Genomic DNA, 17,819 nt, shown 5'->3' with positions numbered 1-17,819 from the left:
TTCGCGTTTTTACTTGCAACTGCACCAATCTGCGTAAAACTTTGTATGTGCACTCCCTAGAGGCCAAGGAAAAAACCTTGCCCTGCATTTTCCACATCTGCCTTTTATAGCGCCACCAGGAGCCCGACAAAAAAATGATATATACAACCCATGACATCAAGACGGATCTGTTTGACTTTTCATATTCCATCCTGCTTGGCTAAGATTGACATCTAAAGTTTTCAACGAAATGCCTCAAATCATGAATGCAGTGTCTAATTGCGGTGAAACTTTGTTCGCGCATTCACACTACATTGAGGAACAAATGCCACCCTTTTGACATTGCCCTTTCATAGCGCCACCAGGAGGCCGTTTTTTTTTTACTTCTACAGATTTTGTCCAAACATGCAAATCGGTACACATTATCTAGTCATGTGATCAAGATGGATCTGTCCGATCTTCATATTCCATCAACATTGCTGGCCCACAATAACCTACCCGATGTGGCGGAGACCTGTGCTACTTTTTTCTAGTTATTATTATTATTATTATTATTATTATTATTATTATTATGTGTACAGGGTGCTGTACTTGTAAGAGACCTGTCCTTGTCAGTGAGACCAGAGCTCCCCCCAGTGGACTCTCTCTCTCACACGCACGCACGCACCTAATGAGAAAAATATGATACAGCTATATTCAATCCTATACTATATTCAAATTGAGTGCTCGGGCATAACGACTGAATTGGGAGAAAAAGGGGTAAAAAGCCAAACAAAAGTTGCCTAATGGGTGGACAGTGGACAGTGGACCGTGGATGTCACAAACGAAGCATCTGGACGAAACATACGCGAGGCGTACCGTTGCTCCACTCCGCACCAAACTTGGCACAAACACTGTTCAGGGGGCTGCCATGAGAATAGACACACCTGGAGCCACGTGTGGTTCCCTGGGACCCCAGGTCCGTCAATCCTCCAATCCACACCAGATTTGGCACAAACTCTGTTAAGGGGTCTGGCATGACAATAGTCACACCAAAAAACCTAAATGTCTACACAGCAGTGTAACAGCAGTGTTTATATCTCGAAACTAAGGTGAATGAAAATTAACCATGGAATATCTTTCGGTGTTGGATGTTTATGGGAGCGGTCCAATGGAGGACAACAGGGGAAGGTCATGCTTTTATTTTCAGTCCAAATAAGGAGGTGAAGGTACTGTTTTTAATATGAGTCCAGGGGAGGGCCATACCAATTTGAATAGATCAAATGAAAAAAACACATGAAATTAATACAGGGGCACAGGGGCGTCAATTGGGTATGGCAAGGTATAGCAGGTGCCATACCTTGGCTCCAGAAAAATTAATAAAATAATAATAATATATATATATATTTTTTTTTTTTTCATGAATAGTAGCCTAATGCAGGTGTAAGACCATTTGTGTTTGTATTGTGTTATAGGTATAATGCATAGTTTTCTATGCATTTCGGGGGTTTTGGGGGGTTTGACCCCCCAATTCTTTTTCGGCCGCGCGGCAAGGATAGGTGTCCCTTATTTTAATCTCTGGGAGTTGGCAACCCTAACCTTGCCATAGGCCTACCTTAGCTTTTGCTGAACTGACGCCACTGAATGAATACAATAAAGTGAATAAACCTTTCTGAAAACAGCATTTTTCTTTTATTAATATAGGTTTCATCCACAATGAGCCATGCGCATTTTCAGTTCAAATAAAATAAAATAAAAATCACCAAAGATGAAGTTACCTGAGATGTTACACCTGTATCTACACCAGAGACGTAGATTATCATTCATCATTTGTCATAAGTTATTCAAGGTGGCCCAAGGTCGCTCACTGAGGGCAACGACAAACGCCTGTATATGACGCCCAAGAAAATAACATCTGATCAATGCCCCTCATCAGTGTGTCACGGGGTGGGTGGAGTTGGGGGCGGGTCTGTAGGTGGCGAAGGGTCCGGCTTGCGTTGTCGTAACTCTGTGGGTTGGACCTCTGTCTCACTCAGAATCACTTTCCTCCCTAAAGACTGGAGAAACACACTGCTTTTAATATCACGTTGTAAAATACATTAGCTTTACTTTGCGTCTGAATTACATGCCCCACATCAGACCAATTTCAGGACGTGAAAATCTGAAAGCCAGACTTGAGTGGTAGTATATTAATGTACAGTAGGGTACATACAACCACCAGGCCTTTCAATCAAAAACATCTGACCACCTGAATGGCTGCCGTGTTAGGTGGTCAGATGGGTGGTCTATTGTGTCTTCTATTCTGGAGAGTAACTCGTCTCTGTCAGGTGGAAACTATAAACTAAAAAAATATAGCAAAAGTGTTGACGCTGCAGTATGACCAAGTAGGGCGTTGGAAAAAACACCAACATTTAGAATATGGACATACAAGGTTTCTGCTCGACAGTAACGAACTGTAGTTACCTGGTTGTCTGCCAGGGCCTCCTTGGCCATGTAATGTTCTCTCTTTATCTTGATCTCCACCTCCTCAGGGATGTCAGGAACCATCAGGTCGATCACACGACCAATGAAGAAGACCACATGCTGACAATCAACCAATTATTAGCAGTGTTTCGTGAGAGAAATAAGCAACCTGGTCTATGAAAACAAGCCCAAAAGAAGCGACTACTATGCCACATAAACACCTTGAACCTATATACATCAGCTATTTGAAAATAGACAATCTACAAGCTCACAGCTGCAGCTATTTTCAAAGAAAAATCCTGAAAAATAATGTTTTGAAACATTTTAAATACACAAATGGGGGTCCATGGCACAAAATATTTTCAGATCTGTGGCCAAATACATATTCATTTGGGGGGTCCTTGACATGAAACAGTTTGAGAACCACTGATTTAAACAACATTTAGGAAAGAAGCCCAAATAAGCAACTACACTTAAGACACAAGCCAAAGAAAACGCAACCCGTAACAAACAATATTTACAAGCGACTTTGGAGAAAAACAAGACCAAAGTCGCTTATAATAAGCAGACTTGGCAACACTGGGTATTAGTAGAAATCAAACCAGCATAATGTCAGAGCACCCTGACATCCTACGACAGTGGTCCTCAAACAGTTTCAACATATTTTGAAAGAGTGCCGTCGCGATCTAGTAACCCTTTTTTTTTCACTCAGTGCGCTACACTCCCCCCACCAGCCTAGGGAGCCCAGGGCCAAGCCCATGCCCATGCCTTCAGTGCATGAGAGCCAACTGACCTTCTTGTCACCTGAGAGGGGGGAGATTCCCCGGTAGGACGTAGCGCGTGGAAGGAACACATTATTCCAACCAGTTCCCTTCCCCTCCATCAGGCGCCCCGGCTGTCATGGGGGAGGCGGTATAGCGACCAGGATTACTACATGTTTTTGTGAGGGTATTAACTACCCTAGGAGACACGGGGAGAACATGCAAACTCCACACAGAGTAGGCCCTTTCGCCAACCCCACCTAGGGTATGGGCGCTGATGACGCGGAGGAGAAGACACGCCCCCAGCGCCCACAGCGTCCACGGCGGGAATCGAACCCAGGACCTAGCTGTGAGGCGACAGCGTTACCGACTGCGCTAGAGGAATCTTAGTCCATTGGGCTTTGTCAATGGTTGGATTACATATTACTTATTTAATTCTCAAGTATTAGTAAATTAGTAAAGTAACTTCAGCTAAAGTTAGACACTGTTAGTATGGGCTATGTCAGTTTAAGCACAGTATGGTTAAGATTATACATGGATTTGGTTTGGTTTAATTAATTTAATAGCTCACCAGCATTTTATCAGCAATGTAACAGTCTACCAAATCTATCAACAGTGTGTGTGTGTGTGTGTGTGTGTGTGTGTGTGTGTGTGTGTGTGTGTGTGTGTGTGTGTGTGTGTGTGTGTGTGTGTGTGTGTGTGTGTGTGTGTGTGTGTGTGTGTGTGTGTGTGTGTGCGCACGCGTGCGTGCGTGTGTGTGTGGGCAGGCGCAATCTCACCTCAAATACAATAACAAAGGTGAGTCGAATCGCCAACAGGTGGAAATATTCAGGCAGCAGGTCTCCATTCTGATCCCTGTATCCACGATACCTAAAACGAAGCACAGTATGGACACCACAATGACTTATTTAAATTACTCTACTATATACATCTCTTAATCTCTGTGTCCCTCTTATGCCCATACAGTATATGGAGATTTCAAGTAGGTCAAGGAGGGCAAGGGAATAACAATTAGGACATTGGCTTCCCTGATTGGCCAACCCAATCCATCGGATTTACAGATTGGTGTGACATTTGTGCCGCTTGTTTCAGTATAAGTGGTAGCGTGCACAACTCTCTTGCAGACTAAATGTTAGTAAGTTTTGTTAACTGGTAGTATATTGATTGCAACTATGTATATATATTTAGAATTTCTTTCTCTCTACATGACCCACGATGACCAGGAACAGATGTTCATGAGACCACGTCCAGTTTAGGATATCCATTGTCCAGTTAATTTCATGGAGTAAAGGTCAATCTAAACAGTCAATCTGGCCATACGTTCCACTTTAGTCAAAATCTGCGGATCGTGTTTAACATGCTGCGGTGGACGGTGAACCTGAAGGGAATATGGAGGATACAACAAGAAGATTGTATGCACCAATGACATCCACAAGTTGGACACCACCACCATGGTCTGGTCTTTAATTAACACCAGAGGCACTCCACCACCTGCTTTGTCACTTCACTCTGCCACCATCATCGGTACAAAGAGGTTTGTATTTGGGGGCCGAAGGGTATCAAAATCAGAGTATTTGACACAGAGACCAACTGCTGGCTGAGCATGCCCTCTGCACGACTTCCAGAAAAACGTGTGGCTCATTTAGCCTTTGCCTACAATGGAGAGCTGTACATATTTGGTGGCCACAACCTTCTCCTAAACCGGACCTTCAGTGATCTGTGGAAATTCAGCCCGGAGACCTTCTCCTGGAAGAATGTTGAGCCCAAGGGGGAAGTTCCATGTTCATGCACGTCTGTACTGTTCCATGGTGGGAGATCAAATCCTCTTCTTCAGAGGATACAATGATCGCACAATGATCTTAGACTTAAGTCCTAGTCTGAAGACCTTATGTAAGATGGCCGTTATTCAGTACAGTCTGGAGCAGTTGGGACTCCCACACAACGTCAGGTGGGAACTTGAAGCCATGACTACCAACAGCAACAGAAAGAAAAAATAACAGCTAACTAAAAACAAAAAAAATATGCAATATCAACAATGTATGTAAAGTTTTTGTATTTGTCAAGGTGCTCTGTCACAATAATGTTTTCATATTTTGCGTGCATGATCTTATATCAAAAGTGGCATGTGGGTGAGTGGGCGGTTATCACAAATCTGGTCACAAGCGTGACATCCAGGCGTGATGTTACTGCAAAAATGTCACGAACGTGACAAATGGCTGGACCGATTCAACAGAACAAAGTTGTCGTGCACGCTCTCGCTCTCAAAAACACGTGCTCACTCTGCTGCTACCTGCAAGGTGTGCTGGAGAAGTTCCCCGGTGCTGTCGCCAGAGTGAAGTTGACGTAACCATGGAGGCGGCTGTTTGTGGTGTAGGCGTAGTACAGGCGAGGAAGGAAGGATGTGGTGAACGCTATCAGGAACGCCTTGGAAAATAATAACATCGATGGACATCAATACACACACACACACACACAAATCGAACGTTGGTAATGACAACGCACACACTGGAGGCGTACCAGCCTGATGAGTCCCGAATGAGTGGGTCGGCCACAGATCTTGTAAGAGGACACAAGAAACATGAGTTTAATCTGTGTTTTTGAGCGGTGTAGCCGCTCCTATAAGTGGGGTTGGGACATTGAGCGGTGTAGCCGCTCCTATAAGTGGGGTTGGGACACCTCATTAGTACACCCTTCGCTGTACTGTGATTGGCTCATAATAGCACACCCCTCTACATTAGTACACCCCTAGCTGTACTGTGATTGGCTGACTCTATTGGCTGACTCTATTCAGCACTGTGATTCCATGGTTATAATAGTTTTGGATTTTTTATTATAGTTTAGTTTTAGTTAGTTTTAACATATTTTTTTCTAATTCAGTTAGTTTTAGTTAGTTTTGACCAAAAAAAATCTAATTCAGTTAGTTTTAGTTAGTTTTTAGAGCGGGTTTGCTAGTTTTTATTTAGTTTCTATTTTTGTGACAACGCTTAGTTTTAGTTTAGTTTTTATTAGTTTTAGTGTTAGTTTTAGTTTTGTTTCATACTTTGGGTTTTTTGTCAGGTGCAGGATTCAACAGGTCAAAGTAAGTATTGTGTGATAAAAACTAAAACAAAAGATACCATTTAAAAATATATATTATTCAGTATACTGTTTGACAATCAACCATCCACACAACAGTCCACAAGATAGCAGCCTTAAGTGCAAAATGTACTGTGTGCCTGGTATAAATCAAAAAAGACATACAAGATATGAACATAAACCCTTTCGTGAGACACACAGGGTCCAGGGGTCTCAGGTTTCTGGGTGCTCAGAGAGGCTGCCTTGTCAAGGTACTCGCTATCAGTGGTGGAACAAGTACTCACATTTGTTACTTAAGTAAAAGTATCAATACTGCAATGTAGAAATACTCTGTTACAAGTAAAAGTCCGGAATTCAAAATGTACTTGAGTAAAAGCACAAAAGTATTGGTATCAAAATTACAAACATAGGTAAAAGTACTCATTATGCAGAATGTCCCATTTCACAAGTTTTCAAAATGTAGGCTATAAAAGGTAAACAAATCTTTTGAAAAAAGCAGATCTACAAGCTCACCAAAGCATTGTGAGCTTGTAGATCGGCTATTTTCAAATGGCCGAAATGAAGTGGGTATAATGTATGTTTTGTAATAATAATCAAAATACCTACAAAGTCACTAGTAACTAAAGTTTTCAAATAATTGTAGTGGAGTAAAAGTACCATTATTACCTCTGAGAGATGTAGTGGAGTAGAAGTAAAAATACAGAAAATTGGAAATACTCCAGTAAAGCAAAAGTACCTCAAAATTGTACTTAAGTGGGCTACAGTAGGCTACTTGAGTAAATGTACTTAGTTACTTTACACCGTGGTCCGTGGGGTTTTTCCCCTTGATAATTGCTCCACATTGTATCACCCGTTTGCACTACAAGGCAATTGTTATTGTCTTTCTTGCTGTTGTATTCAAATAAATCCCATATAGGACCATATTTCTCCCAACTTGTTTCTCCGTCGCCATTATAAAGTAACGTGCAGTGCCGTGACGTCAGTCAGTCAGTCAGTGCTGCTCACATGCTACGATGCACATTGAAAACAACCGGAGTAACTCGCCCCAAAACACGCTCGCCCCCAATTCTTTCGCGTACCAGTGATTCTAATACCGCCGGATTTGCCCTGGGGCGACGGTGTTTTGGGGCGACTACGTCAGCGGACCAACGGTGACTGCAACTGACGTAGAACTGCGCAGGGGAAATTAATCGAATTAATTTAAATCTAAAAGGCTTATAAATATTGACAAAAACTAAAACGAAGGGCATTTTGACTATAATTTCAGTTAGTTTTAGTTAGTTTTGTAAACACACAATATAGTTTCAGTTAGTTATCGTTTTTCTTTTTTCTTTTAGTTTTTATTTAGTTTAGTTAACTGAAATGTTTTTTCACCTTTAGTTTTCGTTATTTCGTTAGTTTTAGTTAACTATAATAACCTTGAGCGAGACACATGATGAAATTAATAACCTATAAATAGGACTATGCACTTTTTTTAAGTGAGCTTCCATCACTGTGATGACCACACCGCTCACTTCACGCTGGGTGTGATTCTTATATATTTCACGTTATTGGGTAGTCAATGACGTAGTCTGTCGCCGGTCTCACTTTCTTTTCGGACTACATGACTGCAGGTGCAGATTCTCCAGCGGTGAAATTTCCCTTTAAGTTAATAACTCTCATTAACCATCACGCAGCGGTATTCACCAGTGAACTAAAAATGAAAGGAGAGTTAAATTGGTTCCATGTTAACGTTAGTTATACTAATGGGAGTTGAGAATGTGTTGTACGATGCACGATGCACAGCGCTGCACAAGGCAACACAACATAAACACTGAATGAGGCTCATATAAAACTCATAATACAAGTATACAGTATCTATGCCTACTCGGTTAAATGGATCTTTTTTAGGGGGATATAACATTTGAAAAAACCTTCACAGTTCACACCAAATAAAGCAAGGTAGACCATCAAACTTGACTTACTTATCATTACTTATTTGCTACTTGGATGGCATGCTTATAACTCTCTGTAATGGACTGTTGCTACAGTTGTTAATATTCTGAGCATTGTTGCTGATTATATGTTATTTGCAGCTGGATCACATCAACTTTATTCTCTACTGCATGTCCTGGCATGCAGCTTACATCTAATCTACAGTCGGTCAGGACTCGGTAGCAGATTAATATTTTTGTCGGAGGTACTTGTAGTTATGTTAAAATAGAATTACAACAAGTTTACCAGTCTTTAGCGTATCTGACTGAGTGAGAGCACTTCATAGAGTTGCACGCACCAGAGAAAGTGCACGTCAGAGATTACATTCATTTGGTGTCGGGCTTCGGGCTTGTCAGGTTAGGCAGTGCCGGGCTCAAAGACTACAGGCCAGGCCTGGAGTTTTGTGCCGGTGCAGGGCTCTAAAAAACACACACACACACACACACACACACAGAAACTCACGTTGCTGATGACGGCGAGGTGTGTGATGACCTGCAGGATTTCAAGCCAGATGCCGATGCCCTGAGCCCGCTCCACCACCGGGCGGCGATACTCGCACACAAACTTCTGAGCATCCAACCTCACCTCCACCCAGTTGTTCACCAGGGCAAAGACTGGAGCCAGAGGGCAGGCTGCTACGAAGATGGTTATGAAACCAAACTGTAAAACTGAGAGGTCAGGAGAGGAGAGGAGTGGAGGGATGAGAGGAAAGAGGAGGAGAGGAGAGGAGTGGAGGGATGAGAGGAAAGAGGAGGAGAGGAGAGGAGTGGAGAGATGAGAGGAGAAAGGAGGAGAGAAGAGGAGAGCCAAAAAAAAAAAAAAACTGTTTTGTACCAAGGTGAACCATGTGTGTAGTACCTTGGGTTGTCACGATGATGACATTTTACTTGACGATCATAATTGTCAAACAAATAATGGTGATTGATGATTTAATTGTGATTTTGGCATTGAACATTATTGGAACATAATAAAAATCATTTTTGATTGATTTAATACTTAATAAGTCAGAAATGTAAACAGCAGGTGGTGAAGTCAGACATTAAAGTTAAAAGGAAAACACCAAAAGGTCCTGGGGACATTGTGGTCCTTCAACCTTTTAGGCAAAAAGCTTGCCTTTTAAGCTTTTTTTTTTTTACACAGGGCAGATAAGACAAATGACTTAAAAATAAAGAAATTACTTTCATATTGAAGATCTGCTATTTCACAAAAGATTTAAAATGTATGACACTTTTTTCTTTTTTTGTAATGGAAACGAATATAACGATTATGCAAATTTAGTCTCAAATTATTGCAATTAGGCAGTTTATGTAATAACTGTGACAGGCCTAACTAGTAGTAACATGTACTGTATGTACCGGGTGTGTGTACCAGGCGTGTACCGTGTGTGTGCCGGGTGTGTGTACCGGGTGTGTGCTACGCACCCATCTCCAGGTACTCGTCGAAGAGTCCCTCACACAGCAGCAGCTGGTAGTCTCTCTCCCAGGGTGACTGCTCCTCTGGTTCCTCTGCAGGAGTCATGTTCCTCCTCTGCCACCAGGCCTTCAGCTTTCTGAATGTGGTTTACATACAGTTTAAATAGTACGAGTTCTTCAGACGAACGCCTTCTCATTGTCCCAAGAACTAGGCTGAAAACTAAAAGTGATTGAGCCATTTGCAATGGTAGCCTTTTATTTTAATTTTACCTATTGTACAGCGCCTTGTTTTGAGATGCTGCATCTCAAGGGGCTTATCCTTTTAATGTATTTTGAAAGGCACTTTATGAAAGTGCCAGAAAGCTTAAGTCGTGATGGCAGAGGAGGAACATGTATGCATACAGAGTTCCTCCTCTGCCATCACGACTTAAGCTTTCTGAATGTGCTGTCCATACAGTGTAAATCTGACCTTTACATACAGTACTAACCACTTTCAATCTGGAGTCACTATTTTGGGCTTGTATAAAATAGGGGCTTTACTGTAATTGGTTAAATGTTTCAAACTTGACGTTTGAAATGTAAAGTGCAAGGCATTTGGTTAGAGCTGTCATTTATGAGGCCATGTATAGAATGTAAACTTACGGAACGATGAATTCTTGGACATTGTTGATGAGCTGTTTTCCCACCATGATAACGAGCAGCTCCTGTGCCAGTTCTATCAGACAGCCTCCAGGACCACACTGCGATAATTTAATAAAAGTGTCATTACAACCAATTAATAATGTTCTATCAGACAGCCTCCAGGACCACACCAAAAACCATTTATGGGGAAATAAATGGGTTGAAAGATTGAAATCTGTATTGACTCTGTACTGTCAATATATAACTGACAATATTAGATAATATTAAAAATACATCTATGCCTCATCAGGAGGCAGGGGTGGAGCTAGAAATGTTCTTGCTTATGTAAATGTCAAACTTTTGTCTCCATGCATACAAACATACAAACTGAATACAGTCACTCACATCTTCGTTGCGTATTCCAAACAGGGTGTGGTATTTTCCAGGGTAACCAATGAACCTGGGAAATATAGAAACAGGGCATTCAGGATGCTGTGACTGAAATTGTACAAAAATAATACATATTTTATTTCTACAACATACTTTAAAAACTAGTTACACTAGAAATTTCTATTTATTTATTTTATGAAATTCCATCCTAACACACAGATTAGCACTGTACAGTATGTAGCATGGAGTATGTGATTTCGGACGCAGCCGTTGTGTGTTGTGTCTTTGTGTGTCTGACCTGCCCTTGAAGAAAGCAATATAAACAGGAGAGGAGTAGAAGTTGACAAACTGGAAGACGAAAACCTTCAGGATGAACATGTCTTCATATTTGGTTTGAGTTCGATGCATCTCTAGGGTCAGAACGGAAAACACCTTTACAACCATAATGAACTGGACAGAGTTTTCTGTAATAAAAATGTATTGACTGTCTTATAGTGGGACTGAAAGGAATAGAGAAGATGAGGAGGTGGAAGAAGAAGAAGAAGAGTAATGGCAATACTGCAATGTACAGTACATTGCAGTACAAACCAAAAGTAGAAAGTACTCATTATGCAGAATGTCCCATTTCACAAGTTTTCAAATGTATAAACATCTTTTTGAGAATAGCAGATCTACAAGCTCACAATGCGTCACGATGTGACGCATTGTGAGCTTGTAGATCAGCTATTTTCAAATGGCAGAAATGTACATAGGGCTGAAGTGAGTAATGTATGTTTTGTAATAATAATCAAAATCTACAAAGTAACTAGTAACTAAAGCTGTCAAATAATTAAAAGTATAATATTTGCCTCGGAGATGTAGTGGAGTAGAAGTAAAAGTACAGAAACATGTAAATACTCAGTAAAGTAAAAATACCTAAAAATTGTACTTAAGTACAGTACTTGAATACATGTACTTAGTTACTTTACACCACTGGTAATGGCTGCAGCATACATACTCTAACCGAAAACAGACTTTATCTCAGAGCTCACCCCATCGTGTGAGGAAGTGTGCCAGGGAGATGTAGACTCTGGACAACATCAGAATCACCAAGAGATTCAACACCGAACCTGAAATACTGGAGATCCTACCTGCCTATACAGACAGACAGACAGACAGACAGACAGACAGACAGACAGACAGACAGACAGACAGACAGACAAGACAGACAAGACAGACAAGACAGACAGACAGACAGACAGACAGACAGACAGACAGACAGACAAGACAAGACAGACAAGACAGACAAGACAGACAAGACAGACAAGACAGACAGACAGACAGACAGACAGACAGACAGACAGACACACAGACACACAGACACACAGACAGACAGACAGACAGACAGACAGACATGTGTAACCAGATTTCTATGAAACAAACAGTATTATCATTGCTGTCGGGCAGAAATCTCCATATTTTAACTTAACTTTGTGTTTTTTTGGTAAATTAATGCCCTACTGATCTAGCCTGGGACCAGACGAATCTGCGAGTGCAAAAAAAAATTGCACTCGCAGATTCGTGCGATTTGGGTCTGGCACCGCTCCATAGAGAATCCATTTCCTGCTCCAGAAGACGGGGGTAACCAATCAGGGCCCAGTATTCGAATATGGGAGACTGTAATTGGTAGTTGGGTTGTATAGGTCTAACCAATTGCGTCGAGGGCCATTGTTTTGATCCGGCCCCTTGGGAAAAAAAACTTCCTCATGGAAGCACCAGACTCATATCTACGCAGTGATATAGTCTGGCTACGCGAGGCTACTACTGATCATACTACGGCGTCACACAAAAGCATCCAAAATAGCAGATCTGCAAGCTCGAAACGCGGCGCGAAGCGACGCGTTTCGAGCTTGTCGATCTGCTATTTTTGCTATTTTTTTTATTTGAATCCTGAAAAGTTGCCGTTTTGGACATATGAGGTTGATATGTAACAGAGATGATATGTACAGTACAGTATGTAGCCTATGGGATATTTTGATACGGGATTTACAATACACCCAAAAACTCAATTATAAAATGTTCCATTCTACATCTCAATAAGGGAAAACGGCACGATAAGCACTGCTATTTACAGAAAGAAAATATTGAAATAACATTTCTGTGTGTATTGTATGTACTATCTATGTGTGTCATGTGTGCTGTGTGTACCGGTATATCGTTTGCATTGTGTGTGTGTGTGTGTGTGTAATGTATGGTGTGTATGTGTGTGTTTGTACTCACAGACATCATGAAGAACTTGTATGGCGTTTTGTAAATGATGATGGACAGAATGGAGCGATAGAAGATGATTCCCACCAGGAACACCATGACCACGGCAACCTGCAAATTAAACATCACCGGTTAAAGCTATACACTGTGTACCTTTATTGGTATTCAATATTTTTATTAGACAAAAAAAGGTAGACAATACACCACGAGCATGACGGGACATATAGGGCACAGCATAGCCCAACATAGCAGTGCAATAAAGACATAAAAACCAAAGAAAAAGACAAAATAATCATAAAACACTTATTCACACCAAATACAGTGTTATCATAATTATGATAATCATCTCAATATTGCTGCCAACAACATCTCTCCCATATAGAGCTCTGCCATTTGCACCCACCCCCTGCCTCCCAAATAGTATGGCAACTAACTGGCATCCTCCGTCACTCCAATACACAAGACATTTAGCCACTCATCCGCTAATGGCAGCCATGCCTCTACAAATCCGGACAAGGTACCCCGTAGATCATTGGTTCTCAAAGTGGGGTCCGGGGACCCCCAGGGGTACTTGAGGGGGTTCCAGGGGGTCCCCAACTAAATGATGAATAGGAGTCTGTAACTCTGAGAGTGTACAAATGGAACCAAATGGACCCTAACGGGTCCATTTGGTTCCATTTGTACACTCTCAGAGTTAAATTAACATTGATTTTACAATATGAATTTGGGTCCCAGAGATAGAAATGCCATTAAATGGGGGTCTGTAGCCTAATGCATGTCAAACTCGGGGTCCTTGAAATTAAAATGGTTGAGAATCACTGCTAGAGCCATAAAAATCTTCTCTTATGGGGGTCCCTGGCTTATCTTTTCAAATGGGGGTCCGCGGGCTAATAAGTGTCAATTTGGGGGTCCTTGACATGAAAAAGTTTGAGAACCACTGCCGTACGTAGAACATATGAGGCGTCTCTCCAAGGGCATTAAGCGTAAGACTTTTTCAAACCATATAGGACACTTGGAGGACTGTCACCAATCCATTTATGAAGCAGCATAGAGCAAAGCTCTTACTAGATTTCCTTTTGTTAATGTGAAATTTATGTCTGCCCCTAGAACATAGTAAAGTGGATTTAAGGGTATTTTAATATTAAACTACAACACAGTGGTGGTTGCATTTGGTCTCCCTAGCCTGCTCTTCTATTGACACATTATTTAGATCATGCAGTCTGGCAGGACATCTACTGGTTGACATGTGGTATTGCATGAATGTCATATTCGATCATCTTAGTAAACGTTACTGAACAACACTATGATTGTTTACTCTATGAGTCTACTGCTCCCAGTCACCAAACATAGATGACTGTGGTTGTATCGATAAGCAACAAACTGTACTATGGATAAATAAACTAATATTAAACATCCTATTTGTGCTTTACAATTAATAACAATACAAACAGAGGGCATGGTTGGGGTTCAGGTTAACAACCCATTGATACCTGGAACGCATCTGTGTCACTTTAGATTTCTTTAGGCTATTCAAAAATAGCAGATATACAAGCTCATAGCGCGGCACCGAGTGCCGCGCTATGAACTTGTAGATCTGCTATTTTTGAAAAATCGAGGGGAAAAGAAATTGTTTTTTAAAAAAAAAAAAATTTTAGGATTTAGAAGATATTTCTAGAATCTTCTCAGGTCTTAATGGGTTAAGGGTCAGGTTTAGGGTTCAGGGTTCAGGATTTAGGGTCAGGGTTAAGGTTAAGGCTCAGGGTCAGTCTCTCACCATAATGATGATAGCCAGAACACCGGTAAGTGTTCTGTTGAGTCGCTGTTTGTCAGGAAAGTAGGGCTCCTCCGCTCCGGTCACTGGGTTCCTCACGGTCATGGGAGCCATCGCCGTGAACTCTGGCCTGGGACGCTCCTGTCAGGGGTCACAACCTGTCACCTTTTAACCTTCGACCTCTGACCTTTACAGTTCTAAATTGTTGTCTGCCTGCACCAAGCCCCCAGAACCGCGGTACAACAGTGAAGCTGCCGTCGCCTGGTGGTAAAATCTGGTATTGCAAGACTTCCACATTTAAAACGCTACTGCGCATGCCTCTATACCGTTTGAAACCCTAGTGTGCCTGCTCGGTGCTCAGGTCTTCCGCATTTGAGCACCAACATTTGGTGCTCAAATGCGGAAGAAGAGAGAGAGAGAGAGAGAGTCATGTACAGTATAGTGTAGGTTATAGGCAGTTTCCTTACAGTTTTTCACAATTGTTAACACACGTTTCTCAAAACAATAACGGCTTTCTCAAAACTGCACACAAAACTGAAAACCTACACACAAAATGCTAAACCCTACACTCCCTTCGCAAGATGACACACAGCCATATTTTCAAATGACACACACATATCATTCATTACAGTACACACAACTAAGCATGTGCTGCACACTACCAAACATTTACAGCACACTGCAGGGCAAAATTGAAAACACAATCATATAAATGGAACACACAATATGAATGACTCTGGAGAATGAGCTATTTCTCATTTTGTAAAATGACTCAGTGTAGGCCTACTTTTTTCATAGTCAAACATAAAACAAAACACAAATATGCAGCCAAAAATGTTTTATTTCTCTACATGATTTAGGCATCATGCCTCCGGTTCATGTCTGGCCAGAGGGCCTCATCCACATCATTCTCCCTGTCCAAGCAGCGTTGGAAGAAACGCCTCGAGTGGCACATGAAGCCCTGACAGGCCTCAACAGTGACTAGGGCTGCAATCGATTTTCACGATTTTTGTATAATGACATTTTTCGATTTTAAATTGGAAAAAAACGTATTTTAATCGAGAATCGTTTGTTTTGAAAAAATCGGAAAAGAATCGGAATCATGACCCCAAGAATCGGAATCGAATCGAATCGTGAGATAGCAGAAGATTCACACCCTAACAGTGACGTCGCCACAAGCCTCCTCCATGGCCTGGAGCAGTGGGACCCGGCTCTGTGGGTTCTGTTCATATACCTTCCACCTCCAAGCTCAAAAGAACTCCTCAATGGGATTCAGGAAAGGAGAATAAGGTGGAAGGTACAGAACGTAAAAATGTGGGTGGTCCTGGAACCACTCACGCACTGGAGCAGCCCGGTGGTGCAAATTGCTCACCAGACCTGAATGTTTAGAGATTTGACTATTTGTGTGTTGTAGATTGATGCTTTGAGATTCTACGTGAGAAGTGTGTGCAACAACTGAACATTGTGTGTAGTGTTTGGACAACAAGGTGATAATGTAATTGACATCAGAGTGTAAAGAAGGAAAGTCAGAGTCTAATGCAGATAAGGCAGTGTGAAGTAGTGCCAAATTGGGTCGAGCGATTAGTACATGAAGTTAAGGTTGTGAAAATTGTCGCTTTTTGTGTGTTAACAATTGTGAAAAACTGTAACAACTTAAGCCCTATTCTGTATACTTCGTGGTACAGTATAATGAACAGCAAACAATTGCTGATCTACAAGCTCACGTCACATCGTGATGTATCGTAATGTGATGATGTGAGGTTTCAAATTCTTCCATCTTCCTTTTACCATTAGAGCTAAAATGTTTAAATATTAAAAACATAGAAAGAGAGGAGAATCCCAGATGTCTGACCTCTATGTCGGTGAATGCAGAACAGTCCCATCGATGCGTCAGAGAGGAGCTTCTTCTCTTCCAAGACTCCAGGAAGCACACGGCCCACAGAGACATGAAGACAGAGAAGAACACTGTCCCTCCATTATCAAACAACAGGCCTGCCTACGGTACACACAGGTGGAGAAGGTCAACTAAATGCTTTGTGTGACAAAATGTCAAATGAACGTGACAAAAATGACCAAAGTGACATCAAAAGGACAATAATGTGTCGCAAACTGCCTTCTGCGCTGTGACTCTGTAAATATAAATGGTCGCAGAGCCCTTCATATAATGTTGCGTACTCTGATTGGTTGGTATTTTTGCACCTAATGTCAAAGCAATATGTTCATAACTGCTGCTTTCTTAAGCTATGTGTATAGATAATTTTTCTTTGACATGTTTCTTTTCTGTTTTCTCCATAATGCTCTCTCTCTCTCTCTCTGTCCGCCTCCCCACCTTTTTTTCTTTCTTTCTCAATAAAATGATGGAGCTTGCACAAAAACTAATTTCACCCACTTCTTTACACCTGTGATGTGACAATAAAAATGGATTCTGGATTTTTAAGTCGAAGTATGCTCTGTTCCCACGAGATGCCCGAGACTACATTCACTTCCTTGTTTACATTGTGTCTGCGAGTCACAGACAGCATGAATGCTGAAACCTCAGAACGTTGTGAGACACGTAGTGCGATGCGTCGCTCGACACTTGTCGCTCAAAGTATAAATTGATCTTTAAAGTCTGTACACGGAAGCGTACCAAATAAAAGACCGGCATTTTTTTGTCTCAAACTATTCAAATAGTTGATGCATACAGTTCTTCTTCAAATTATTTTATTCTTGGTGAAAAGTCCACCTCGTTCTGAATACAAATTGCGTCACCACGCAATAGTGGATACTCATGACACAAAAACCCTTTCTCTCCATTATTAAACTACGGGACAGACACACAGACAGTACAAACAGACAGACAGACAGACAGACAGACGGGCAGACAGACAGACGGGCAGAAAGTCAGACAGACAGACAGACAGACAGACAGACAGACAGACAGACAGACAGACAGACAGACAGACAGACAGACAGACAGACAGACAGACAGACAGACAGACAGACAGACAGACAGACAGACAGACAGACAGACAGACAGGCAGGTACAGTACCTGGTAGGTGTGACAGATGCTAGACAGGTTCCAGTAGGAACAGATGTTACAGAGGGGACACATGACGAAGCCGTCCCCACTGTCACACAACTCCCTCCTACACACACACACACAC

The 17,819-nt window shown here is 41.7% G+C and overlaps 1 protein-coding gene across 1 annotated transcript in view; it reads right to left on the bottom strand.

Moving 5' to 3' along the window:
* Nucleotides 1–1,627: 1,627 nt before the first annotated feature.
* ano7 (anoctamin 7) overlaps nt 1,628–17,819 on the bottom strand; it is a 40,844-nt gene continuing 24,652 nt past the window's right edge. Inside the window, exons 11-24 of the mRNA XM_080428767.1 lie at nt 17,705–17,801; nt 16,525–16,668; nt 14,676–14,813; nt 12,914–13,012; nt 11,686–11,788; nt 10,953–11,064; nt 10,670–10,724; nt 10,286–10,383; nt 9,653–9,780; nt 8,694–8,899; nt 5,473–5,606; nt 3,962–4,052; nt 2,422–2,541; nt 1,628–2,015 (exon numbers count right to left, since the gene is read on the bottom strand). Of these exons, the coding sequence (XP_080284893.1) occupies nt 1,899–2,015; nt 2,422–2,541; nt 3,962–4,052; nt 5,473–5,606; nt 8,694–8,899; nt 9,653–9,780; nt 10,286–10,383; nt 10,670–10,724; nt 10,953–11,064; nt 11,686–11,788; nt 12,914–13,012; nt 14,676–14,813; nt 16,525–16,668; nt 17,705–17,801 (1,642 nt within the window). The 3' untranslated portion in view covers nt 1,628–1,898. The remainder of the gene's footprint in view (nt 2,016–2,421; nt 2,542–3,961; nt 4,053–5,472; nt 5,607–8,693; nt 8,900–9,652; nt 9,781–10,285; nt 10,384–10,669; nt 10,725–10,952; nt 11,065–11,685; nt 11,789–12,913; nt 13,013–14,675; nt 14,814–16,524; nt 16,669–17,704; nt 17,802–17,819) is intronic.

The sequence above is a fragment of the Gymnoscopelus braueri genome (assembly GCF_963280865.1).
Source record: "Gymnoscopelus braueri genome assembly, chromosome: 5".
Taxonomy (NCBI): domain Eukaryota; kingdom Metazoa; phylum Chordata; class Actinopteri; order Myctophiformes; family Myctophidae; genus Gymnoscopelus; species Gymnoscopelus braueri.
This window is presented reverse-complemented; position numbering and strand designations above follow the sequence as displayed.